The 24,856-nt window shown below is 51.2% G+C and overlaps 5 protein-coding genes across 10 annotated transcripts in view; 3 read left to right on the top strand and 2 right to left on the bottom strand.

Moving 5' to 3' along the window:
• Positions 1 to 19,154, top strand: part of LOC109540120 (fringe glycosyltransferase) — a 23,818-nt gene extending 4,664 nt beyond the window's left edge. Inside the window, exons 3-10 of one of the 2 annotated variants that reach the window (XM_019908341.2) lie at positions 551 to 599; positions 1,824 to 1,926; positions 14,511 to 14,658; positions 15,610 to 15,695; positions 18,170 to 18,240; positions 18,302 to 18,396; positions 18,637 to 18,719; positions 18,779 to 19,154. In XM_019908341.2, the coding sequence (XP_019763900.2) occupies positions 551 to 599; positions 1,824 to 1,926; positions 14,511 to 14,658; positions 15,610 to 15,695; positions 18,170 to 18,240; positions 18,302 to 18,396; positions 18,637 to 18,719; positions 18,779 to 18,845 (702 nt within the window). In that variant the 3' untranslated portion in view covers positions 18,846 to 19,154. The remainder of the gene's footprint in view (positions 1 to 550; positions 600 to 1,823; positions 1,927 to 14,510; positions 14,659 to 15,609; positions 15,696 to 18,169; positions 18,241 to 18,301; positions 18,397 to 18,636; positions 18,720 to 18,778) is intronic. The other variant, XM_019908342.2, reaches the window with a different exon arrangement.
• On the bottom strand, positions 5,975 to 9,826 carry LOC109546772 (galactose mutarotase). Of its 2 annotated transcripts, none has more exons than XM_048663092.1 (6): positions 9,660 to 9,826; positions 7,158 to 7,328; positions 6,729 to 7,107; positions 6,480 to 6,610; positions 6,227 to 6,430; positions 5,975 to 6,176 (listed from the first exon to the last, which is right to left on the bottom strand). In XM_048663092.1, the coding sequence occupies exons 1-6, from the start codon at positions 9,780 to 9,782 to the stop codon at positions 6,093 to 6,095; spliced, it is 1,092 nt and encodes a 363-aa protein (XP_048519049.1). In that variant the 5' UTR covers positions 9,783 to 9,826; the 3' UTR covers positions 5,975 to 6,092. The 2 variants fall into 2 exon arrangements, with proteins under 2 accessions (XP_048519049.1, XP_048519048.1); XM_048663091.1 differs by lacking the exon at positions 9,660 to 9,826 and adding an exon at positions 7,451 to 7,655.
• LOC109533964 (galactose mutarotase) lies at positions 9,732 to 14,420 on the bottom strand. Of its 3 annotated transcripts, none has more exons than XM_048663096.1 (9): positions 14,317 to 14,420; positions 12,437 to 12,537; positions 12,235 to 12,387; positions 12,020 to 12,177; positions 11,780 to 11,967; positions 11,622 to 11,731; positions 11,399 to 11,569; positions 11,191 to 11,348; positions 9,732 to 9,983 (listed from the first exon to the last, which is right to left on the bottom strand). In XM_048663096.1, the coding sequence occupies exons 1-9, from the start codon at positions 14,403 to 14,405 to the stop codon at positions 9,906 to 9,908; spliced, it is 1,206 nt and encodes a 401-aa protein (XP_048519053.1). In that variant the 5' UTR covers positions 14,406 to 14,420; the 3' UTR covers positions 9,732 to 9,905. The 3 variants fall into 3 exon arrangements, with proteins under 3 accessions (XP_048519053.1, XP_048519051.1, XP_048519054.1); XM_048663094.1 differs by lacking the exon at positions 9,732 to 9,983 and adding an exon at positions 10,893 to 11,134; XM_048663097.1 differs by lacking the exon at positions 9,732 to 9,983 and adding an exon at positions 10,893 to 11,134 and having other exon boundaries at positions 12,437 to 12,741; positions 14,317 to 14,396.
• LOC109540099 (origin recognition complex subunit 5) lies at positions 18,860 to 20,752 on the top strand. Of its 2 annotated transcripts, none has more exons than XM_048663093.1 (2): positions 18,860 to 19,341; positions 19,398 to 20,752. In XM_048663093.1, exon 2 carries the CDS (start codon positions 19,443 to 19,445, stop codon positions 20,709 to 20,711), a length of 1,269 nt encoding a protein of 422 aa, XP_048519050.1. In that variant the 5' UTR covers positions 18,860 to 19,341; positions 19,398 to 19,442; the 3' UTR covers positions 20,712 to 20,752. The 2 variants fall into 2 exon arrangements, with proteins under 2 accessions (XP_048519050.1, XP_019763857.2); XM_019908298.2 differs by having other exon boundaries at positions 19,229 to 19,341; positions 19,401 to 20,752.
• Positions 20,753 to 23,422: 2,670 nt separating this feature from the next.
• The window catches only part of LOC109540122, a gene marked incomplete in the record, with an annotated part of 7,602 nt that continues 6,168 nt past the window's right edge, over positions 23,423 to 24,856 (top strand). The window contains 2 exon segments of the mRNA XM_048663090.1: positions 23,423 to 23,883; positions 24,668 to 24,856. Coding sequence (XP_048519047.1) covers positions 24,801 to 24,856 — 56 coding nt within the window.

Genomic DNA, 24,856 nt, shown 5'->3' with positions numbered 1-24,856 from the left:
CGGGCGATTTTTCCCGGGCCTTTTCCCTTTCGGTGTTCCTGCCGCCCTGAGGGCACCTAAACGGGCACCATCAAGCACCACTAAGCGGCCGGGTTTCGATTTCATCACGGCACCAGCACGAAGAAGCCAAAACACGAAGCGAAGCCTGTTGAAGTGGCGGCACGGCGAGTCTAGGCTGAATAAACAATTTACACATGGTGGTACTTGGGCGGCCCACTCGAACCACTTGTGTAAGCACATGACGTTCTACAGAACCACTGGCAATGGCCTGAAGCCTCTGACGATTGATTATCTACACACCAAAGCCATTTTCCTCGGTTTATTGGGGTAATCGGCGACATGCCGACCGTTTTAGTCCGCTACCCTAAAGGGCCGCTTGATTCCCACGGGTTGCACGCGACTTGCAGTTGTTTCAGCCCCCCTTTCGGGCTCACCGACCCATTCTTCATTTGCCCCCCATCAATTCAACGTTTCTACACGCAAATCCGCTAGATTGGCAAGCGGGCGTGTCGATGGCACCTTCACTAACGGTCGCTTTCTTCTGTTTCAGACGTGGTTCTTCACTGATACGGATGACGAGGAGTTCCAGCTGAAGACCAGTAAGTAGCACATTCACATCTGGTGCAAACAATGCAATTACGATCGGAATAAAATCGGTAACTTGATCCAAATAGTGGCATTGACCCTGAGGGCGTGGAGGCGTTTTTGTCGTTTTTTTTTTTTTTTGTTAATGAATGGACGCACTGTTTCCCGTTCAGTTCCCTCGGGAGTTCGAGGATCAGCAGTGGCTTAGCGGGCCATTTATGATTCCATGGGATTTGCGGTCTTTTCGGGGGCTTAAGTTGCCGCTTTTTCTGCGGCACGACGATTGGCTTTGCCCGTTTGTTCTTTTGCCGGTGGCTCGCCCATTTATCGACTGATTTCACTTCGGAACGGGCCGTTTTAAAGACAATTTGATTCTCTTTGATTGGTGTTGGGGCAGTTTTGCGATAGCCCGTCTGGCTGAGGCTCCAGAAGCTTTTGAAAGTGCGTATGTTGAACCCCACTGGGAAAGGCCAGAGGCCAGATTCAAATGCATGTGGCCCAATTGATTGGAAGTCCATCCGGAGTTTTTGAACGCCAAATTAAAGATAAATGGACGCTCTTTAAGTCTTGTGGGAAAACTTTTTCGATTGGTTTTCTCGTTAAGGCTCCAGGCGCTTTTGAAGTTGGGCAACTAATAGGAGACAGTGGGGTAGGGAGTGCGCTAGACTCATTTGCCTGCAGCTGAGCCAATAGGGGGCCGAGCTGGAATTTTCCAACAGCAAATTAAAGAAAACTGGACGCTCTTTGATTTTTGTCAAAAAAGTTTTCCAGCTGCGCTTCCCACTAGGGCTCCAGGCCCTTTTGAAGTTGGCTACGTGTTGGGGCTCTGATGGGACCAGTGGGCCAAATTCATTTGCCCATAGCTCCTCTAATTGGAGAGCGATTTGCAATTTTTGACCATCAGTTTATCGGTGATTTGATGCTGGTTAACTTTCATTCAGGAAGTTTTTCAATCGCGTGCTTCGCCGAGACGCCAGAGGCAAATTTGTGGCGAAATCGCTAAAGCGAATGTCTCAGTTTCCCTACGCCAGGTGTATTTCCATGGTCGAATTGGCGCATAATTATCTTCACCTGAGAGCGTTTCTTTGTGTCTCGACTGGCTTATCGTCCTGTCCAATCGGCCTTTCTGCATGTTTTCCGCGCCTCAAGCCCACTTTTATGCGCGTCTCGTTCCAACCGGGAAACTTCTTCTGCTTCCCAAGAATACCAAATTAACGATATTTTTCTTGCTGTTTCAGATGGCCACATGATCAACACGAACTGCTCGTCGTCCCACAATCGGAAGGCGCTTTGCTGCAAGATGTCAGTCGAGTTTGATACATTTTTAAACACCGACAAAAAGTAAGTGTGTTTTGTGGCCTTAATCAGTGCGATGAGGGCGCTTTGAGCCCTTCTAGCGCTCGATCCCAGCAATTCCGTGCGGTTTATTGAAGAAATTGCGCAAAATTACGTTAAAACTACGTTAAAACAACGTCCGAAGTGGCCACGTGCAAATAACGTCATTCCAACGTTCCAGTGGTTGGTTCTTGCCGATTTTTGCGGGGGTTTTTCAGGGAGTTGGTGGCCCAATTAGGGCTCTATCGGTTGGGGCCAAAAGGGCCGCTATTGGGGTTTTCGGGGATTTTTGGCGATTTTTTTTCCAGAGCGGCAACAGGTGAGGGTGGGGCCAACATGGGGGTTTTTTCGCTGTGGAAGTGACAGTTTTTGTGTTTTTCGAGTGGGGTCTTCGGGAAGGGGGCCCGGATGTCTTGGGGATTGGGGGCCCCCCAGGAATTTTTCCTGATTTTTACTGGCCGATTGTTTGCGCTCACTTAACATGAGGGGTTAAATGAGGGGGGTTTCCCTTTAGTGGGGGTCAATTGAGGCTGGTTGGGAAACTCTTCAAGTGATTCTTGCTCGTATTTTGTGCGTGTTCAACGCCCTGTGAAAGAACATTTTTCAAAACCCCAAATTTTTTTTCCCCAATAATGTCTTTGGATTTTTTTGCAAATTTCCCTTTTGATTGTTTTGCGCCTAAACAAAGCCTTCCACCGAAAAAGGTTGTTCTTGAGGAAAATTCCGCGCTCCCACCGGCCATCTAACGGTGATGAACGCAAAGCGCTCACTTGGATGGTTGTTGCGCAAATGACCGAAACGTTGTTTCGAGGAAAGTGTCAATATGTCCGAAACGAGACGGGGTGGAAAAATTCCGAGCACGCCACTGCACGGAGGGCGTCAAGATGCATAAAAAAGTCGGTATTCACTTTTCCTCTAGCATGCCCCACAAGCGCGCCACCGCCGGTTTTAGGATTTTGGGGCCAAATCTGGGGAAAACGCTTCGAAGTTGGTCCAATTTTTTTTCAATCAAATTTGATGAAAATTTCGCTGGAAATTGCTGGAAGTGCCCCAAGACTATCAGTGTTGCCCAAAATAAGGGCAAAAATTTACAAGAACCGCCATTAAAATGTGCTTTTTCCGAAAAGCTCGGAGTATCTCGGCAAGCGAAGGTTCCAGGAAAATTCCAAGCACGCCACTGGAAAGGGGGGGAAATTGCCCATAGAAAACCTCTTTTGAACTTTGCCTGTAAACCAACAAATAAGTGAGCTAATGAAGGATTTCCCGGTCAAAAACTCAATCAGCCAAGAGGGGGGCAAAACTCCGAAAAAAACCCAGTAGCTCCAAAACCCAAAGTGCCAGGGGAAATCCAAGCAGATCACTGGAAAGGGGGGGAAATTCCCCACAAAAAACCTCTTTTGAACTTTGTCTCTAAACCATCAAACAATCCAGCCATCCCCATAAGAACCGCACTGGCCACCGATCTGAAACTTTCAGCTTGGGTGGTTCTTCGTAGGCCAATGTGACTCGGCATTTTTTTTCCAATTATCCGAATTTAATTTTGTTGCGTCGCACGCGGTTTAGCGGAAAAACGCCTCGAAATTACGTCGAATTATCGCGTGAAATGCGATCGATTATCAGCGGCCCCCGTACAAAACGGCCGAAAATAGCGAGAATTAAAACACATTTTTAATCCCCGGCCAGTTGATCTCGATTAAAACCGCCTTAATCGCCTTTAACGAGTCTCAATGACCAGTTAAGCAAGATTTTGCCTAATTGGCGTCTGTTACGCGCAACCGGTGGGTTTGGGTTCATCATCAGGGTGCTCGAAACGTGTAATTAGCCGATTTTATCAAAAAATTTGAGCAACGAGTGGGACAGGGACGGAGCGCGTATGAAAAAGACCCAGCTAGTAGCTGCGTCCTTTTCCAGCAGGTGCGTTTCCGATCGGTTCGATCGTGTTGCACTCGTGTGATCAGATTAAGCCGGGCAGCGGTGTTGCCGCCACTTATAATGTGTGGAACGCTTCGATTTACATGTAAATGGGATGATTATTTACATCCTGAATGCTCACGTCTCTAATTCGATTATCTCAACTATTACGGCCTTGTTGTCTAATTTCCAGGGTCGGCGTTTAATTGGCTGATTAGTTTTCTCGGGTTTGGAGCCCGTCGGGCTCCAATTGGACAAACCGGGGGTTTTTGGCGATTTTTTTTCGGTCGGAAAACACGGGAAATTGGGGCAAATTGGGGGTTTTTTCGCTGGGGAACTTGCGGGTTTTCTTCTGCTAGAGTGAGGTGTTTCTGATAAGGTGCCCGGATGCTTTGGGGATGTTCCAAGGCGATTGGGGACCCTGCAGGAATTTTTCCTGATTTTTTATTGCTGATTGTTTGAGGAATTTCACGGTGTGGTCGAACCCAAGCGTCCCGGGGGTTAAATGGGGACTGCCTGCTCCCCTCCCGAGTGTTTCACTGGGGAGTTTTCCGGCTGGTTGGGTTGCGGCGGGTTTCCAACAGCTCTGGTGCAAGTTTCAGCAGATTGGGGGCAAAATTGCGAGAATTAGGGCGGTTTGAAGGCGGCGCCCCCATAAGAGCCTGTGGAGAGCGTTCGGTTTTCCCCCCCTAGTTGCACGGGGAATTTTTTGGGGAAACTTCTGAACTGTTTTGCGCCTGTATTTTGGCCATATTCAAAGTCCTGCGCAGCAAAAATTTTCGGGAACTAAATTTGATTTTTGCCTCGAAAAATCATCGGGCCAAACCCCGGGGATTTTGCTCGAAAAACACATTTTATTTTTTTGCTGCTCAGCCAAGCCTACCAGCGAAAAACGTTGTTCTTTAGGAAAAGTCGGCATTGTCCAGAGGTGTCTAGTGGGCAATTTGCCGGAACGATTTTCCCAACGGTTGGGGAGAAAAGGGCGGCAACGTTGTTTAGGGAAAACTGTAAATATCTCCGAAACGAAAGACGATATGTCGATTTAGAGCACGCCGCTTAAACGGGCGGGTGAAAGCGCATAAAAAAGTTGGTATTCACTTTTTTTCTCCCTCCACCAATAAGCGAGCAAGGGGCGATTTTCTGGTTTTGGCCCAAAAATTGGGGGGAAAATTTTCGAAATTTTTGCCAATTTTTGACGCGASGAATTTTTATGCAGCTGSTTGAAACCAGTGAAACTCACCCAAATTGAGTGAAAAAGTTTCGAAAATCCGTCATCCTCACTCTGCAGTGGCTCGCACCCAATTTGCATGGGGTTTAAATGGGAACGCCCCCCCCCTAAATCCCCAAGTCCACTAATTCCTGCTAAATCCAGTCAGAGACGTTGTAAAAAACCAGTGTGTGAAAATGGGGGCATTTGATGGGGATTTCGGGGGGAAAAGGGCGTTTTTTTGCAGTAAAAAACACTTTTTAATTTTTTTCTGCGAAATGTTGCTCCTGCTGAAAAGTGGGGAATGACAACAGGGATCGATGGGCGTTTGTTCCAACCTCCCCCCACCCCCCACTGAATAGCAGGGACGCAAATGCCAAAAAGGTACTAAAAATCAGTACCTCCCCCCCCCTCAAGCAGAGACAACCGGAAAATTCTGGATGGAGCAGCTCAGAACGCGTAAAAAACCTTCTCTTAGTTTTTCGCCTAAACCGCCTAGTTGGGCAGCTATTGACGTTTTCGGGTTTTTTCCCCAGATTTTGTGAGCGCACGCCACTGTTTGCCCCGGTTAAGCAGGTGTCGGACGCAAAACTCCCTCGAGTAACGCGAAACTCCCGGAAATTCGATATTTCACGTCATTTCAGGGGCATCGTGCAAATCCGCCAAAAAAATCCTGTTTTGGGGTATTTCCGGCATAATGTGGCATCACCGCATCCCCCCTCCCCGATCACCAACAAAGTCCCAGTTCCAGTCGGGCGGCTGAGTCTAAAGGGTAACGCCCCCCCGGCGACGTTTCGGCCATTTCGGCGGTCATCAGACCCAGTCGGAAGCCTCTGTGCGGTCACGGAACCGACACAATGCTAAATGATTGGACCAGTTCGGGTCGACATTGAGCCGAAAGGATTTTAATTAATTGTTGGCCGAATTATCGATTGGTTTGTTCGTTTCGATTAATCATGGCTGTGATTAATCGTTGCGTTTATTTGCGGAGGAGGCGGCAACATGTTCAATTGATGACCAGGCCGGAGTAATTGATTGATTGGCCGCGAGCACGTCAGACGTCCAACAGGCGGAACTTGAAGATGGCCACATGATGGTACTGTTCGCCTGGACGCAGCACAACGGCCGGGAAATCGGCCTGGAACAGGCCCACTATGCATCCGGAAGGGGCCCACTATGTCAACCTACCTGCTGGTTGATGGCATCGGGGTAGTTTTGCGTTTCCAGACAGAGTGCGCCGTGCTTGCGATACGTTTCGCCCAGCTTGCCCCGGCTGCTGTCATCCTCAGGCATGAAGTTGCCCGTGTAGAACTGAACGCCCGGCTGGTTGCTGTAGAGGGCCATCGAGCGGCCGGAGTCCCGGTGCTGGACTTCGGCCACAAAGGCCAGGTCCTGTTGGGGGTTTTTGGTCAATATCCAGGAAACAATCGGGAAGCCCTACCTGGACGGAAGGCTTCTGGATGCAGAAGTTGTGGTCGAATCCAGGGGCGCCGGGCACCTTATGAAGCACGTCGGCCAGACGTCGCCGCACCCGCAGATCGAACACCGAGCCCGAAACGTCCAGGATGCGGCCTGAAATTGATTTAATTCAAAATAAGTATTTAATTTAAAAAAAAATAACCCTAGCCCACACTAGCGCCATCCCTCACATCGGCTCTCTGTCGCACGCGCTACAAACGGGGCGTTTTACCTGTGGGAATCCCGGCCGGGTCCACTGGGGTGTACCGGTCGGCATTGATGACAATCTCATGCTCCTTCAGCCCCGCCCAGCCGGCTCCATGGCCCGCCAAGTTAAAGTAGGAGTGATTGGTCAGGTTGACAGGCGTGCTGCGCGTCGTCACCGCCTTGTAGTCGATCGCAAAGTCATTGTCATCAGTCAGTTGGAAGGTGACAGTTGCGAGAACAGCGCCCGGATAGCCTTGGTCCAAGTGGGGCGAATTGTAGGTTAGGATCAGTCGGGTGCCATCAGTGCGATGGTCCCACAGCACCTTGTCGAAACCCAGCTCGCCCCCATGGAGATGGTTCGGCCCATTGTTGGCTGCCAGCTGATAACGCGCGCCATCTACAGTCTGGGGCGGGAGGTTAGCAACTAAGGGGGTGCGAGTGAGATGGAACGTACCATGCTGGCGCGCGCTATGCGGTTGGCCACGCGGCCGATGGTGGCGCCATAGTAGCGGTTCTTCTCCCCCAGGTACTCCTCGATTGAGTCAAAGCCAGTGACGATGTCCTCAATTTTGCCCGTCTTGTCGGGTAGCTGGATGGAGGTGATGGTGGCCCCCCAGTTGATCACCTAGTGGGGAAGTGTATGGCCTGCTTTATTTTATGGTCACCGAGCTTCTTATCGCTTGGAAGGTTATCAGTTCGAAAACATCCTGTTGCCAGGCGGGGATTTTTTTCGGGAAAGTTCCTCACCTCGACGGTGGTTTGCTTGTTCGGGTTGGTCCAGGTGAATTTGTGCACCTGCTGGCAGACGCCGCTGGGGTCCCTGTAGGAGCCGAAGGCGCTGGTCTTGAGCTCCACTGCAGATTTCTCGCAGGATTTCAGCATTTTGCCACTGTGAACTGCACGCTGCCGCTTGCCGGTTGACACTGCGCGATGTTTGTTGTTCTGAACAGTTGCCGATTTAAACCAGTGGCGTCCGGCAGCCAGATAAGGCCGTTGGCCACCTGTGGCGCACGGCGATAACTCCCCCCAATAGTCCTGCCCGCCCATTTTTGGTGCTGGCGTAGCCCCAAGTCCCCTCCACCCGAGCTGCATATAGCGCACCTCCGCACTCAAAGGGGTTGAGAGGACGCGGGTATTTAATGGATGGGCGCGGTTGACTCACTTAACCTCCACTATCTCCCTAATGGGAGTCGGTGGACCAAAGCTGAGCACACCAGTAGATAGAGGAGGTCAAAAGCTATGAAAATGTTGATATGCATTTTGCTGCTACAGCCACTACTAAGGGAGCCATGAGGGATTTTCGGTCATTTGGMCCAAAAAACRGGGGTTTTTCATTTTTTTCTCCTAATCCAAACGTTCAGTCGAAAAAMGTTRCTCTTGRTTWAARCTGGGGCACGCCCATAGGCRTCCACTGGAAATTCTTCGAAAGTTCCCTCACGAATGGGTTTGGCGCAAAAAGCAAATGAGTGTTTTTTCCCACTYCAGCAAACAAYGACAACTCCCCCCGATAAGCCCCCCTGGAAATTTTTGGRKCGTGGCGTAGCCCCAGGGGTGCGCCACCCAACCTGCATATAACGCGCTCCCCCACTCAAAGGAGTTGAAAGAAAACCACCTCTAACTGCTCAAAACTGCTTTATTCGATAGTTTTCCATTATTTTCTCCTGAACCAAACGTTCAGTCGAAAGTTGCTCTTGATTAAAGCTGGGGCACGCCCATAGGCATCCACTGGAAATTCTTCGAAAGTTCCCTCACGAATTGTTTTAGCGCAAAAGGCAAATGAGTGTTTTTTCCCACTTCAACAAACAACGACAACTCCCCCCGATAAGCCACGCTGAAAATTTTTAGGTCGGGGCGTAGCCCTAAAGGTGCGCCACCCGACCCGCATATAACGCGCCCCCCCACTCAAAGGAGTTGAAAGAAAACCGCCTCTAACTGCTCAAAACCGCTTTATTCGCCACACTCTAAGCCGTATCCAGGGTGAATTTGAAGACTGCCACATGCCGGTACTGCTCGCCCGGATAGAGAATGGTTGACGGAAAATGGGCCTGGAAACCAACCAAGTTCCACCAACCAGTCACGCCTCCACAGGGAAACTCACCTGGTTGACAGCATCCGGATACTTCTGAGTCTCGATGCAAAAGGCCCCATGTTTGCGATAGATGGCGCCGCTCTTACCGCGAATTTCATCCCCCTCGGGCAGGGCGTTGCCAGTGTAGAACTGCACGCCCGGTTGGTCGCAGTGCAGCTCCAGGCCCCGCCCACTGGGCGGGTGGACGGCGCGCATCACCAGCCCCATCTGGCCGGGCGGATTCGAAATGCAGTAGTTGAAGTCGAAGCCTTTGGCGTTGGGGACGCGATTGATCACGTCGCCCAGACGTCTGGCTTGGCGGAAATCGAGCTCGGTGCCCGCCACATCCAGAAGTTTCCNCCCCGTGACCCGCCAGGTTGAAGTAGGAGTGATTGGTGAGGTTGATGGGCGTGGGCTTGGAGGCCGCCGCTCGGTAGTCGATGCGCAGCTCGTTTGCTTCGGTCAGCTCGAAGGTGACAGTCACCAGCACGTCACCTGGATACCCCTCCTCCAAGTCAGGGGACAGGTAGGTGAGCACCAGCTGGCTCCCCTTCACATGGTAGTTCCACAGCACCTTGTCGAACCCCTTGACCCCCCCATGCAGGTGGTTGACGCCATTGTTGTTCTTTGCCAGGCTGTACTCGCGTCCCGCCAGTCCCTATCCAGAGTGGGGGTAACTACTCCAAGCCAGTACTCAAGGCAGGGTTGCCAACTCACGAATTTCCCAGCAGCGATGCGGTTGGCCACGCGGCCCACAGTGGCGCCGAAAAACCGATTGTCCGGCCCCAGGTACTGCTCCAGATGGTCGAATCCAGTCACCACGTCCTCCAGGTGGCCGGCGTTGTCCAGCAGCTGGATGGAGGTGATGGTGGCCCCCCAGTTGATCACCTGCACCGTGGTCCGCTTGGAGTTGGTCCAGGTGAACCGCTTCACCTCCCTGGCGGCTCCTGATTGGTCGGGCAGCGAGCCGAAGGCGTCGACGGTCAGAGGAACTGGTCGTGGGCAGCTCATCTCGCACTGAATGAACCGCTCATGGGCGATTGGGGCGCATTTGAACGCTTCCAGTCAAGTGGCTTTTATTGCGATTAGATATCGATTACAGTGGTTTATTTGGATTGGTAATTGCGCGGTTGCCTAGTCTACGGACAGCCGGTACTCCACTAGGTGCAGGTAGACCTGGCCTGGATACAGCACGGCTGGGGGGAAGTTGGCCYGCAACATCCYGGTCAGGAAAAGGTGGGGGTAAATATGGGGGCAACCCCACCCTAAAGTAAACGCATYGACTGGAAATTCTTCGRAAGTTCCCTCACGAATGGGTTTGGCGCAAAAGGCAAATGAGTGGTTTTTCCCACTTCAGCAAACAACGACAACTCCCSCCGATAWGCCCCCCTGGAAATTTTTGGAGCGTGGCGTAGCCCCAGAGGGGCGCCACCCAACCTGCATATAGCGCGCTCCCCCACTCAAAGGAGTTGAAAGAAAACCACCTCTAACTGCTCAAAACCGCTTTATTCGATAGTTTTCCATTATTTTCTCCTAAACCAAACGTTCAGTCGAAAAAAGTTGCTCTCGATTAAAACTGGGGCACGCCCATAGGCATCCACTGGAAATTCTTCGAAAGTTCCCTCACGAATTGGTTTGGCGCAAAAGGCAAATGAGTGGTTTTTCCCACTTCAGCAAACAACGACAACTCCCCCCGATATGCCCCCCTGGACATTTTTGTGTCGGGGCGYAGCCCCAGARGTGCRCCACCCAACSTGCATATAASGCGCTCCCCCACTCAAAGGAGTTGAMAGAAAACCACCTCTAACTGCTCAAAACCGCTTTATTCGATAGTTTTCCATTCTTTTCTCCTAAACCAAACGTKCAGTCGAAAAAAGTTGCTCTTGRTTAAAGCTGGGGCACGCCCATAGGCATCCACTGGAAATTCTTCSAAAGTTCCCTCACGAATGGGTTTGGCGCAAAAGGCAAATGAGTGGTTTTTCYCACTTCAGCAAACAACGACRACTCCCCCCGATAWGCCCCYCYGGAAATTTTTGKGKCGKGGCGTAGCCCCAGRGGKGCGCCACCCAACCTGCATATAACGCGCTCCCCCACTCAAAGGAGTTGACAGAAAACCACCTCTAACTGCTCAAAACCGCTTTATTCGATAGTTTTCCATTCTTTTCTCCTGAACCAAACGTTCAGTCAAAAACTGGTCGTGGGCAACTCATTTCCAGTCGAGTGGCTTTTATTGCGATTAGATATCGATTACAGTGGTTTATTTGGATTGGTAATTGCGCGGTTGCCTAGTCTACGAACAGCCGGTACTCCACTAGGTGCAGGTAGAGCTGGCCTGGATACAGCACGGCTGGGGGGAAGTTGGCCTGCAACATCCAGGTCAGGAAAAGGTGGGGGTAACCCCACCCTAAAGTAAACTCACATGGTTGACGGCATCGGGATAGTTTTGGGTCTCCAAGCAGAAGGCGCCGTGCTTGCCGTAGGAGGCCCCGCCCTTTCCAGACAACGTCCCACTCTGGATGTGGTTGCTGGTGTAGAACTGCACCCCTGGCTGGTTGCTGTAGACCTCCAAGGCCCGCCCTGTTTCGAACCGCTGTAGCCCCATGAGAGGTGCAATGTGTCCCACTCACCAGTGCCCGGATGCTCTGCTCGGGCGACGAAGGCGCCCCCTTGGCCCGTTCCCTTGGTGATGCAGAAGTTGTGGTCGAAGCCCTCGTAGTGGGGGACTTTGTCGATCACCGCCCCCAGCGGGTGGGGGATGCGCAGGTCGAACACCGTCCCCGCCACTGGCAGCAGCTTGCCTACACAGTTGCCAGTGTTAGGGAGTGGAGCATGGGCAACAGCGCCCCCTACCTGTCGGGATCGAGTCCTTGTCCACGTCCGTTGTCTGGTCGGCGTTGATGGCCAAGAGGTGCTGGTAGAGGGCGCTCGAGCCAGTGGCGTGTCCCGCCAGGTTGAAGTAGCTGCAACAAGCGTTCAAGTCCAAAGGAAGCTAAAAACCAAATACCTACGAGTGATTGGTGAGGTTGACAAAGGTGGGGCGAGTGGAGGTGGAGCGCAGCTCCACCTCCAGGCGGTTCTCGTTGGTGAGCCGATACGTCACCGTGGTGATGACGTCGCCGGGAAACCCCTCCTCCAAGTCCCTGGACAGGCAACTAAGGACCACGTCAGTTCCATTGACATGGTGACTCCAATTCACCTGGAAACGCCCATTAGTGACGCGGCCACGCCCCTATGCCCGCCCCCACTACCTTGTCGAAGCCCTTGGCCCCTCCATGGAGCATGTGGGGGGCCAGATTGGGGGTAAGGTGGTAAGTCTGGTCGTCAATGGTGATCGTAGCGGAGCCAATGCGGTTGGCCACTCGGCCCACAGTAGCCCCAAAGTAGGGGTTCAGGGGCTGGAGGTAGCCTGCAACCAATCGGGGGTGAGTGGAGGCTGGTTGCCCAGGCAACCAGCCCCCACTACCTTTCATGTCATCGAACCCCATGACAATGTCATCGATGGTTCCATTGCGATCGGGCATTTTAATGGACGTGATCGTCGCTCCGTAGGTGATCACTTGGACGGAAACTCCGGAGGTGGTTCTCCAAGTGAACCGCCTCACTGAGAGGAGTTGGCCTGGAAAGGAGCCCGTTTAGTGCCTCAATTGAGGGGAGGTTCCGTGTACCTGTGGAGGGTTCGGTGTAGGTGTCAAACTCGTCCTCATCCAGTTCCACGCCCTCTTTTTGAGCGTATTTTGCCATGGTTGTTTGGATGTTTGCTCCGAAACTGGAGCAGATTGAGGATTGGTTTCAACTGCTTTCCGTGCAGGCGTGTTGAGGCTTTCGGGGGCACCCAATGGGGTTTTGAGGAGGTTTTTGAGGGATTTTTGGCGATTTTTTCAAGTAAAGCCCCCCGATTGCTCCCAGGTTGCTGATGTGGCTTCAATTATTATTTCCTCTTGATCCAGGGCAGGTAGAAGGTTGATTGAAACTGCGTTGGAAACAGGGCTTTTGAGGCTGTTGGAGCAGCAAATGGGGTTTTGAGGTCTTTGGGGGATTTTTGGCGATTTTTTTAAAGTGAAGCTCTCCGATTGCTCTTAAGTTGCTCTAGTGGATTCAATAATTATTTCCTCTTGATCCAGGGCAGGTAGAGGGTTGGTTGAAACTGCGTGGAAAAGAGGGCATTTGGGGCTGTGGGGACAGCAAATGGGGTTTGGGGAACGCTTTTGAGGGATTTTTGGCGATTTTTTCAAGCAACGTTGCCCATTTGCTCTGATATTGTTTCTTGAGATTCAATAATTAATTTCTCCAAATCTGGCACAGGTAGAGGCTGGCTTTAAACCTCCCGCAATAGAAGACATTTGGGGCCATCAATTCAGAAAATCAGGTTTTGGGGAGATTTTTGGGGCAGTTTTTGGCGATATTTTTCTAAACCCTTGAGCACTTTTCTCAACTGTGCAACTCTGGGTTTGAAAATTAATTCCTCAAAAACCAGAGCAAGTAAGAGGTTGCTTTGAATTCGACTTAATAGAGGCCCCTTGAGGCTACCAGGTCGGTAAAGGAATTTTTTGAGAAGACTTTCGGGGAATTTTTGGCGATTTTTTCTAAAAATATTCAGCATTTTTCTCAACTGTGCAACCCTGCCTTTGAAAATTAAATCCTCAAAAACTAGGGCAGGTAGAAAGTTGCCTCAAACACCGCGAAATAGCGAGCATTTGAGGCTACGCAACCCGAAAATATGAACAGGCTTGGCAATTGCGGGGAATTTTCGGCGATTTTTAAAAAAAATCTTTTACACTTTTCCCAACTGTGCACCTCTGGCTTTGAAAATTAATTCCTCAAAATCTAGAGTAGCTGGATGATTGCCTCAAACACTATTAAATAGAGAGCATTTGAGGCTACGCAACCCGCAAAAATGACCAGCCTGGGGGATTCGGGGAATTTTCGGCAATTTTTTGAAAAAATCTTCCGCACTTTTCCCAACTGTGCACCTCTGGCTTTGAAAATTAATTCCTCAAAATCTAGAGCAGCTAGATGATTGCCTCAAAGACTATTAAATAGAGTGCGTTTGAGGCTACGCGTGTAGTAAAACGGACCGGTTTTGGAAACTATGGTAATTTTTGGCGATTTTTTCAAAAAATGATCCGCACTTTTCTCAACTGTGTAACTCAGAATTTGAAAATTAATTCCTCAAAAACTAGGGCAGGTAGAACGTTGCTTCAAACATCACGAAATAGAGGACGTTGAGGGCTACTCAAGTAGGAAATATGACAAGCTTGGCGACAACGGGGAATTTTTGACGATTTTTTCAAAAAATCTTTCGCACTTTTCTCAACTGTGCATCTCGGGCTTTGAAAATTAATTCCTCAAAATCTGGGGCAGGTAGAACGTTGCCTCAAACACCATTAAATAGAGGSCATTCGAGGCTATSCGTGCAGYAAAAATGAGMGCTTTGGGGAATCGGGGGGATTTTTGGCGATTTTTTTTTGCCAGCCATTCAAAGCTGGCTGATTGATGCATCGCAGGCAAACGACCTCAACTGCACGTGTAGAAAGTGAAAACTTACCGAAACCGCTCACAACCGCGTTCCGTCACACACTGGTTCCATTCAACTGCCGCTTTCAAATCGAAATTTCGTGGTTTTTTCGAAAACATCCGAACCGCAACTGATTAGATTTGGGTTCTTATCGCAACTGGTACCCGCGCGGGTACCAATTGCGTATATCCGGTGTCACTCAGTGGTTCTTTTGTTGATTGCAGGTGGTTCTGCCACTTTGACGACGACAACTATGTGAACGTGCCCAGACTGGTGCGGTTCCTGGCCGACTACAACCCGAGAGAAGACTGGTACCTGGGCAAACCCTCCATCCAGGCACCCTTGGAAATCGTGAGCAAAGACAAGAAATCGGTGAGTTTTGCGAACCCGATTTTCCCGCAAACCGCCCTGGGCGGTGAGATGGAACGGGCTGGCGCCATCTGTGGCGTGGCAGGCGAAGCTGTATAACTAGGGTGGTTGGGCAAGTTGCAAATGTCCAGTCCGGTTCTGTATTAGATTAGAAACCGTTAGTGCAGGATTTTTGTCCGAAAAGCGGAGTTTCACGCTTGGGTTCCTCGCCCAGTAAATCAGGCGGAATAAAAGTGCAACGGCGCATTTAATGCTGACCCAATTGACCCGGTAGCGGCCGCCCGACCACGCCCAAGCACGCCGGCGTTTTTGCCTTTCACATATCTATATATCTATATATAAATTTATAGATATCTGCTGGTGAATGGCGCGTCCAATTAGGCGAAAACGGGCTGCAATCGAACTGGTTCTTCAGTTCATAAATCAATTGATTGATCAATTGGCCTGCGTGCTCATTATGCGAGCGAAAAAGCCGTCCGGAGCCGGGGACTTTTTGCATTTATTCGTCTTATTAATCGTTTCCGCACTGGATGCGAGCGAATCGCGACCGTAAATTCCTCCTAATTGAATACACCTGCGTTAATCGCCCGGGTTTATCGTTGAACGGGCTGGCCGATTTGGTTGGAAGCGGTAAAATTTTGAGCCACCCAGTATCGGTGTCCAGATTCGGACTCCCCGGGAAATTCTAGCCTGGTTTGATGGGTCGCACTTGGTATCTGCGACGCACGGTTTGGCCGCCAGGGGGCACTTTAGGCGGGCAACAAGTGAACCCAGGGGGCGTGGTTTTCGCGCTAGATGCCAAGTGTGACGCATCAAGTCACGCTAGAATTGGCTGAGAAGCTCGATTTTAGGCGAACGAGGGCGGATTTCGCGCGCGTTAGCCATCTTCAGGGTTTCATGTGGGGAACCTTCAGTCTCCAATGCAATTGCTAACGCAAAAATTGTTTGTTTCAGCAGATGGTGCGGTTCTGGTTCGCGACGGGCGGTGCCGGGTTCTGTCTGAGCCGCGCCCTCGCCCTGAAGATGATGCCGCTGGCAAGGTAAGTGCGAAACACCTGCCCGGGTACCGAAAACGATGCGCCATCCGCATGATTCAGCATGCGGCCGATATGAATTGATCGGCGATCGGCCGGTACCCGAGCGGGTTCCCATTTTCCCATTGAATTTTTTCCGACGCCTCGGCCCATTATCTTCGTAAACGATTTTAAATTGGCTTACCGCAACGGCAAATTGGTTTGGAAGCGGAAAAAGATTCAATTCGAATTGCGGGCGTCTTAATCGAATCAACAGCAGCAGTGGTTCCGTGGTTCCAGCAGGCCGCAAAGCCTTCTATGCCGGTTATTCTATGGGCCAGTAGGCGTGGGAACCGGCCTCTGCATGCATAGACGTGCACTGGGTTTTTTGCCCCACGATCTTCAAGGAACCCGCGCCCTCATTAGTTCGCATAATTTGCCGAAATCCGGCCGTTATTTCGCTTTTTCCCAATTAGGGAATATTTGGGCGGCTTGTTCAAGGTGTCCGAATCGGGTTCGTTAAAATGCCTCGCCGAACCAAATGGGTACCATCAACCTATCTATGAATGTGCGTCTGATTGGGCCGCAGATTCCTCTCTTTCTTTGCTCAGTTTCAGCATTTTTTCGTGCCACCGATGTACCGGGGGCCCGAAAATCACTTTGGGGGTTTTTTGCTCACGCGCGAAGCCTCCAATCGAAAAAAGTCGCTCTTGATGAAACGTTCGGAAGGTCCCAAGGTGTTTTTTGGGGATTTTTTCAAAAATCCCCGATGAGTAGTTTGCGAGAAAATTGAGTTCTGAAACTTTAGCAAACAACGATGACTCCCCCCAATTAGCGGCCCCGTCCATTTTTGGGGTGCGGGTAACCCCAAGCCCCCTCCACCCAAGTTGCATATAAACCATCCCCCCACTCTACGGCGTTGGACGATATTGGCCATCTTCAGGCGGGCAGGCCATTATATGGGGCTTATCGGGGAATTTGCCCCACTGGGCCCAATTAAACTTCTGGACTGTTTCCGGCATGTGTTTTGCCCACATGCAACGCCCTGCAATGAAAAATTTCCCCAAAAAAAACTTTGGGTTTTTGCCGGAAAATCCTATCGGGTCTTAACCCCGGAATTTTGCTCAAAAACCACGTTTTATATTTTTTCACGAAAACCGCCAGTCGCAGCGAAAAACGTTGCTCTTGATAAAATGTCCGCAATCTGCCAGGGTATCGAGCAGTGCCTTTTTCCAGAGTTTTGGAGAAAAGGTTGGCGAGCAAATGCCGAAAAACTGTTTATCGAAAAAGCGTCAATTTCTCCGAAACGGAAAACGGTCGCCTAATTCTGGGCACGCCACTGGATAGAACTGGTCAAAGTTGATAAAAAAGTTGGTATTCACTTTTTCTCTAGCTTCTACAACAAGCGAGCAATTGGGGATTTTCCGATTTCAAGGCGAAAACTCCCCTAAATCTGGGCCAAAAAAAAAATTTCCTTCCTCCCATCCGATTGAGTCGAGTTGGCGTTCAAATGCACCGAGACGCTCAAAAAGACGTTTTGGAGTGCGAAAGTTGCCCGATTTGAGGCTGGTTTGGACGCTGGTTTCAAGCGGCCACGCCTACAAATGCTTTAAAATCCTTGTTTTTCTGCGCGTTTGAAACATCTAAAATTTGGGCGGGTTTTAAGCGCAAAATTTGCCAGAAAGAAACTAAAAACCCCCCAAAATTGCGCTGGATTATGAGAATTAATTTTTGCGCCCAAACGGGGCCTTCAATCGAAAAAAGTCGCTCTTGATGAAACGTTCGGAAGGTCCCAAGGTATTTTTTGGGGATTTTTTCAAAAATCCTCCTTGAATAGTTTGGGAGAAAATGAGGTTTTAAAGCTTTGGCAAACAACGAGAACTCCCCCCAGTGAGCGGCCCCAGCCCTTTTTGGGGTGCAGGTAGCCCCAGGCCGTCTCCACCGAAGTTGCATATAACGCCTCCCCCACTCTACAGAGTTGCACAATGTTGGCCATCTTCAGGCGGGCAGGTTTGTAATCCGCCAGAATCCGCGTTTTTTTGCTCGTTTCCCCTCCGGGGCAACTGCATGGGGATTTTCTGAGGCATCGAAAATCTGCGCGGGTTTTAAGCGCAAAATTTTTGAAAATTTTCTAGAAAAAATGGAAAAATCTCCCCAAAATTGCGCTGGATTAGGAGAGTTAATTTTTGCGCCCAAACGGGGCCCCCAATCGAAAAAAGTCGCTCTTGATAAAAGCCGCAGAAAGCCCCAATTTATCCAGGAAATGCATTGTTCGGTCGTCACCGTGGGGAGTTTGGGCGTAAAATCGCCCTGAATCTCCCCAACTCGGGCTGCCACTTTTTCCCATTACGCCCGAAGTTTCATCCGGAAAAGCCAACGTCGCTGGCAGGCATGTTTTACGACGAAACAGCTTTTAGCGGGAGATTGTTTCCTCCTCATCCCCCCCACCCCCAAGGCTTATCCACCAAACAAAACCATTGAGTTCGAGCTTTTGTTCACAGCGACGGCAAATTCATCAGCATTGGGGAACGAATCCGGTTGCCCGACGACGTCACCATGGGTTACATCATTGGTAATGGCGTTTGATTGGTCAGACTGACCGGAACCCAAATGTTTCTAATTATCTGTTGCAGAGCATCTGATCAAGAAGCCGCTGACTGTGATTGATGAGTTCCACTCGCACTTGGAGCCAATGAAGTTCATCCGCAAGGACCTGATTGAGCAACAGGCAAGTACCGATTGCGTCCGCGCTGTGACTACATTTTAGGCACATCGGCAACGCCGTTTTTTGCTTCTCAAGTTGGGGATCGTCCAAATTCCCCCCCGTCTGGTTCAGACACGGTTCACCTGGTCGCCCGTTTAATTAGCGTGTTTATTAAAGCCAACCGGCCGCGGCCGATTTATCGCTTCCTGTAACCGCGTGTGGCTCGAGGTTTAATTAATTTTTTTCGCCTTTTTCGCCTTTCAGATCTCGTTCAGCTACGCCAAGCTGAAGGAGGAGTGGAACGTGGTGCGCATCGACGGCATCGACGAGAGATTCGACCAGAACAGGTACGCGCGGCGAGTTGTAGCCGCTGGCGGCCTCTATTGACCGGTCTGCGTTGTTGCAGGTTCCTGTCGCTGCACTGCTTCCTGTTTCCGCGCTTCAACTTTTGCCCGAATCGCCGGAAAAAATAGCCAGGCCAGAGTCGACCTCCGACCAGCCCACCAGCGCATATCTGTGATTGTTGTTTTTTTTCTAGTTTAGTCTAGTTACTGTTGTTTTTTGTCTGTGCTCAACCAGCTATTTTTATGCGGATACCTGACGAACGCCACTGGCGAGTGCAATTGATGCGAAACGGCGTGCAATAGTCACGCTTGGCCGGCCTGGCCACATGCCCCCTAGAGGGCGCCACTTTGCTCACTGTTTTATTGGAGCAATGCATGCGTAGCCAATGCGGCTGAAACTGTTGCAATTGTGTGTAAATAAACTGTTCGATTGAGTGAGTTTTGGGTGGTTTTTCCCCTTCGGGGACTTTGGGAGGCGGCACTGGCTGGCGCCATCTCGGGGCCATGTTGCGCAACTCCAGTTGTCATGGTGTCAGCGTTCTTTGGTGGTAACACGAAGTGTTTTAACGGCTTTTTTGTGCTCAGGGGGCGAGTTGCGGCGCAGGGGGGCCAGCCCCCATGTTGGGTAAGTACTCGTCTTTATCTATATAAGTACATGCACAGTTTCCCGCGTTATAAAAGCAGTAGAATCGTCGCCCGGCCGACATAACCTCACAAACCCATCAGATGGACGCCCTGAGCAAGTCCTTCCCGGGCAGGGAGCCCCAAATCGCGCAACTGCTCGCCTACTTCAGGGCGGCGCCCTACCCGCCCGCTGTCTACATCCGGGGGGGCCCCAGCAGCGGCAAGTGCGCCATAGTGAGCGGCCTTTTGGGGGCCCTGCGGATCCGGCACGCCCTGGTCGATCTCGTTGAGTGCTACAGCAGCAAGGTGCTGTTCGAGCTGGTGCTCAACCAGCTGAGCGGACATCGGGTGGATCCAGCGGTGGGGGCGCCGTTCGCGGCCTGCGACCACCTGATGGACTTTGTGGGCCAGTTGGGGCGCATTGAGGGCCTGGACGGGTCGGTGGTGGTGCTGCGGCACGCCGAAGAGCTGCGGAAGATGGAGGCGAACGTGCTGGCCGGGTTTTTGGGGCTGCGCCAGCTCACGCGTGTGCGAGTGTCGGTGGTTTTGCTGTCGGAAGTGGCCTTCGAGAAGTACTACCATAAGCTGAACCTGAGCGAGCCGCTCAAAGTGCACTTTCCCCAGTACTCGATGGAGCAGCTGCTGGACATTCTGCAGCTGGATTTTCCGCACGCGGAGCAGCTGAGCGCTGTGCAGGTGGATCGCGAGTTCCACCGCAGCTACCTGAGCGTGTTCCTGCCGGTGTTCTATCGGGCCTGCCGCGATCTGAGCGAGCTGCGCCACATGAGCAGGAAGCACTTTGCGCAGTACTGCCAGCCGGTGCTGGATCAGCAGCTGCGCGCCCAGGACTCGTTGGCGCTGTGGAAGCGCATCGCGCCGATCTTCAACGCGGCCACCTCCGTGCTGTATCTGCGCGTCAGCTCGAAGCATCCAGGCCAGGGCCTGGAGCTGCCGTTCTACTCCAAGTATCTGCTGATCGCCGCTTATCTGGCCAGCTACAATTCCAGCACGGACGACAAGCGATTGTTCATGAAGTTCCACGGGAAGAAGCGCAAAACGCGGCACGATATCGAGCGGAAGAACAAGCCGTCGGCGCATTTGAACACGCAGATCGGGCCGAAGGCCTTCACTCTGGATCGGCTGCTGGCCATCTTCTACTCCATTCTGGAGGACAAGGTCGGCTTCAACAACCACCTTCTGATCCAGGTGTCCAGCCTGGTGCAGCTGCAGCTGCTCTCGCTCGCCTCCGACGAGTGCAGCCTGGATGAGCGCAAGTACAAGTGCAACGTCAACTTTGAGACGATCCAGACGATTGCCAGGATGGTGGGCTTCAATGTGCGGAAGTTTCTCACCGATTTCAGTCACATGTGAAGCTGTTTGTCTATTGAGGAATAAAATTGTGCTGAATTTGACGCTTGGTTTCCTATGATCAAAGGGGGCGAGGGTGCGAAGTTCCCTCGAGTGGAACCGGCCGGGCGATTGTATTAGTTGCTGTTCAACACTCCCGGTGTTTTGCGTCGCTTGATTCCAGTCAAATGGCTTTTTCTCGTTGTTTGGGGGAATTCTGAAGCTTTTTGGTTCAGTAGTTTTTTTCGATAACTCGCGTCGTTAAGAAGTTATCGGCCTGTGAAGTCTGAGTGGTCGGAGTCAATGTCGATATTCAAAARTCTKGGAAAAACTGGGCAATTTGCCCGGCAACGTCGCAATTGCTGGGCGTTTTCTGATTGTTTGGGACACTGTGAAGATTTTTTGTCCCGCAAGTTTTTTGCGTAACGGTGTTCGTTGGGGAGTTTTCGGCCTGTGAAGTCTGAGTGGTCGGAGTCAATGTCGATATTCAAAAATCTTGGAAAAACTGGGCATTTTGCCTGGCAACGTCGCAATTTMTGGGCGTTTTCTGATTGTTTGGGACACTGTGAAGATTTTTTGTCCCGCAAGTTTTTTGCGTAACKGTCTTCGTTGGGGGAGTTTTCGGCCTGTGAAGKCTGAATRGTCGGAGTCAATGTCGACATTCAAAAATCTTGAAAAAACTGGGCAATTTGCTTGGCAACGTCGCAATTTCTAGTTGTTTTCTGATTGTTTGGGACACTGTGAATATTTTTTGTTCTGTAGGGTTTTTGCCTAACGGTGTTCGTTGGGGAGTTTTCGGCCTGTGAAGTCTGAATGGTCCGAGTCAATGTTGACATCCAAMAATCTKGGAAAAACTGAGCAATTTTCTAGTTGTCCAGGGCATTTAAAAGATTTTCCGTTGCAAGGTTGCCATATTGAATGTTGATAGTTAAAGAGTGTTCTTGCAAAAACGCCTTCCGCCACGGCAATGTTGCCATGTGTGGCATTTTCTGGTTTCCAAGGAAACTGCGAACATTTTTCGTTCAGTGGATGTTAGGGGTAACGGGCGCCGTTGGGGAGTTTTGGCGACATAAACCATTGAATTTCCCGAAAACCGACTATTTTGCGTGGCAACACCGCATTTTTTCACCGTTTTGTGGTTGGTCATCGTTTTGAGACGAGTTTTCATTAGAAACTGAGTTTCACCAGGGGTAAACTCAGTAGTTTGGCAGAGTTTTGCGTGAATGCAGAAGCACTTTGTTTGCAATGTTGCCATCTCTGAAATTTCCCGATTGTTGGGGAATTTCTGCACCCTTTAGTCCAGTGGTTGTTAGTGATGGGTCGAACCGTTGGGGAGTTATCGCGCTGTAAATCTCTCAGCGGGGGGCTGGCAACATTGTCGCCAGCATATTTCCATCGGTCGCTAAGCCCTCGACAGTGAAATGTGCTGAAATGGACTTTTGCTGTCGGCATTTTCCATGAATTGGCAACCGATTCGCAGACGGTCCGCACCAACACTCGCCATTTTGCCGGTCAATTTGTGGCGTGTGGTCGGTTGGCGCACGCCATCCAGGCCAGGTCAAAGCCGTTCTTTTATCGGCATTTTGGCCGTAAAATGCGGAATTTACGGCCGGCACAAGCAACGCCTGACGAAACTGATCTGTTTTTACGATTTTCCTCGGGGAAATTGCAGCCTTCTGATGGAAATCCACTGGGGCCAAGGTTTTATTAATGTTTCCCGGCCGGATCGCCATCATCTCTGTTGTTGTTGGGCCAGTTCGGGCTGATCCAATGAGGTTTTCGGGGGTTGTGGGGTGGTTTCCGGCCCCCCTTTTAATTAGAAGTCATCAACTCAACGCCGTCGTGGCAAAACTCCACCAAACACGCTCGTTTACTTGTTTCGGCTGATCGTTTATCATCCGGCTGCCACGTGACGATCAATGGAGAGACGCCGACTTTCCATTAATGCCATTCCAATGGAATCCATATACATAATTGACTGGGGAGTCGGTTTTCCGGCTTTGAATCCATTAGTGTCCCGTTATTTATGGGTTTTTGTCACTGGCTGAGAACTCCCCACTTTCCGTACAATTTAGCGGAGCGGCAACCGGGCACCGACCCAATCAATAGGCGGCAACGCGCAGGTTTCGCACGGGATGCTGCTCCCAGACTAGTCGGCTGCACCAGATAGAGAGCGGCGTTCGGAATGTGGGAACTTCCAAACTCCCGCTGATTGAAACTTTGTTCGCTCGTAACTACGCTGTTCGAGGGCCGATTTGCCCTTTTCAAGCTCCTCGATTGCGGTCCAGGAAGTTTTTCCATCGCGCTAATAGTCTGGGAGCTACGGGCAGAACAGGGTTGTCATCTTTTGCGGTTTTTGACAAATGTGGGGACTTTTGTTTTGGCCATTGTCAGCGCGGTTTTCCAGCAAACTTCGCTCTAGAGGCGCCGTTTTGTAGACCACGAAACCCTCTTTGAATGATCTCTGGGGGGTTGCCTCGGGCGGGGCTCGCGTGGGGCTCTGGGGCCCCCCAAAGATGCCCTTCAGTCGAAGCGTCAAGCTGCGCTGAAGCAAACTTCGTTTGCTCTTTGCTCGCTTGGTTTTCAAGCAAACTTTACTCTAGAGGCGCCGTTGTGTAGACAATGAAACCCTCTTTGAATGATCTCTTGGGGGTTTCCTCGGGTGGGGCTCTGGGGCCCCCCGAAGATGCCCTTCAGTTGAAGCGTCAAGCTGCGCTGAAGCAAACTTCGTTTGCTCATTGCGGGCTTGGTTTTAAAGCAATTTTCACTCCTGAGGCCTCCTTGGGTAGATAATGGGCGCTTCTCCAAAAAGTCTCCGGGGTGTTTTCTCCTTGGAGGCTCCACGGAGGAGCGGGGGCCCAAACAGCGTATGCGCGTGCTATTTTTAACGTTCTCGTAGGCATTTGGCGTGCGGAGGGTCAGGGAAATCGCGGTTTAAGCCGAAAATACACCACCCCCGATAAACAGTGGAGTCGGCAACGTCGCAGCTGCTCTCCATTGCGCGCGTATGCGACCTCGAGATCCCGCCGCAGTCGAATCCGCATCTCGGAGGAGGAGAGGAGCGCGCTCAAAGGGGTCGAGATCCGGGTTCGGGACCCAAAACGTGACCTACGCGCACTACGTTTCGGACGGGCCATCATCAGAGTTGTCCTGTGTGGTTCCCGCGCTTGGTGGCCAGCGGTGCAGCCGTGGAAACGTAAGGAAACTGCTTGGGGTCGGGGGGGCGAGTGGGGCACAGATTTTTGCGTGCCGCAGGTTTATTTGGGGGTTGAGCGGAAACGTTACTGGCGGGCTTTTATGGCCTTTGGCCTGCTCTAACCAGTGGCGTGCTCGCATTTTGTCCATCGCGTTCAGTTCGGGGGGTTTGGGGGCATTTTGTGCTAAAGCCGTTTTTCCCTTTTGGTCCCTCCAACCCCGGGAGAAATTTTTATCCACATCCAAACTGCGCTTTTCTCCCGTTTTTTTGTTTCAGCCCCCCGTTCTGGCCGCTGGGGCCCTCAAAACTTGCAAAAATTCCTCCAGTTCTGCAACGAAACCACTCACAACCCCCTCAACTCCAGCTCAGCTGCGGTTGAGCGAGCCTTGAGCCCCTCAAACCGGTGCCTTCCTTAAAACTACCCAATTTTTGTTAGTTTTGAACTTTTTGTTTTCTGGGCGCATTCACCATTTTGTCAACCACGCACTAATGTTTCCTTCTCCCTGCCTGATGCCACAGCAGGAACCTCTGCAGAGAACTGGAGCACAAACGTTGGGCGGTTTTTGTTGGGAAATTGTTTCAAATTGACGCGGAAAAATGTTACTGCTGGACTAAATGGCGGATGCGCTCCATGTTCACCCGCAGCAAAACCATTCGTAAATCGCAAACTGGGGGGTAGTTGAGAGGATTTGGAGGAGTAAAACGCCACAAAAAGCCCTTTAAACTTTTGGGGCCCACGCGTTCAACCGGGGAGTTGTTGACTAAACCCCGTTTTCTGTTGCAGAAAATGGCTAAACCGATGCCGGGCAAGCGAAGCCGACAGCACTGCTGTTGACCGGCAATGGCATCCAGCTGCAGACAACGTTTCGCCTGCTTGATCAGTCTGCATCAGTGATTTCTGGACGGCAGCAAGGGCGATGGCCGCTGCACTCCGATCCGTGCTCGCCATTGGCCTGCTGGCGGGGCTGGGGGG

This window comes from Dendroctonus ponderosae, unplaced genomic scaffold (assembly GCF_020466585.1).
Source record: "Dendroctonus ponderosae isolate FM_Combo_2020 unplaced genomic scaffold, Dpon_F_20191213v2 Dpon_F_20191213_12, whole genome shotgun sequence".
Lineage (NCBI taxonomy): Eukaryota > Metazoa > Arthropoda > Insecta > Coleoptera > Curculionidae > Dendroctonus > Dendroctonus ponderosae.
The sequence above is the reverse complement of the archived record's forward strand: the minus strand, read 5'-3'. Positions and strand labels throughout refer to the sequence as shown.

What these genes read in the sequence shown, in the direction of transcription:
- LOC109540099 (XM_048663093.1), top strand. Translation starts at nt 19,443, where the DNA reads ATGGACGCCCTGAGCAAGTCCTTCCCGGGCAGGGAGCCCCAAATCGCG.
- LOC109533964 (XM_048663096.1), bottom strand. Translation starts at nt 14,405, where the DNA reads ATGTTTTCGAAAAAACCACGAAATTTCGATTTGAAAGCGGCAGTTGAA. An exon ending in CGCGGTTGTGAGCGGTTTCG is followed by an intron (nt 12,538 to 14,316) that starts GTAAGTTTTCAC and finishes AATCTGCTCCAG; the next exon opens with TTTCGGAGCAAACATCCAAA. An exon ending in GTCAACCTCACCAATCACTC is followed by an intron (nt 11,732 to 11,779) that starts GTAGGTATTTGG and finishes CGCTTGTTGCAG; the next exon opens with CTACTTCAACCTGGCGGGAC.
- LOC109546772 (XM_048663091.1), bottom strand. Translation starts at nt 7,585, where the DNA reads ATGCTGAAATCCTGCGAGAAATCTGCAGTGGAGCTCAAGACCAGCGCC. An exon ending in GCATAGCGCGCGCCAGCATG is followed by an intron (nt 7,108 to 7,157) that starts GTACGTTCCATC and finishes CTCCCGCCCCAG; the next exon opens with ACTGTAGATGGCGCGCGTTA. An exon ending in CCGATGCCATCAACCAGCAG is followed by an intron (nt 6,177 to 6,226) that starts GTAGGTTGACAT and finishes GGCCTGTTCCAG; the next exon opens with GCCGATTTCCCGGCCGTTGT.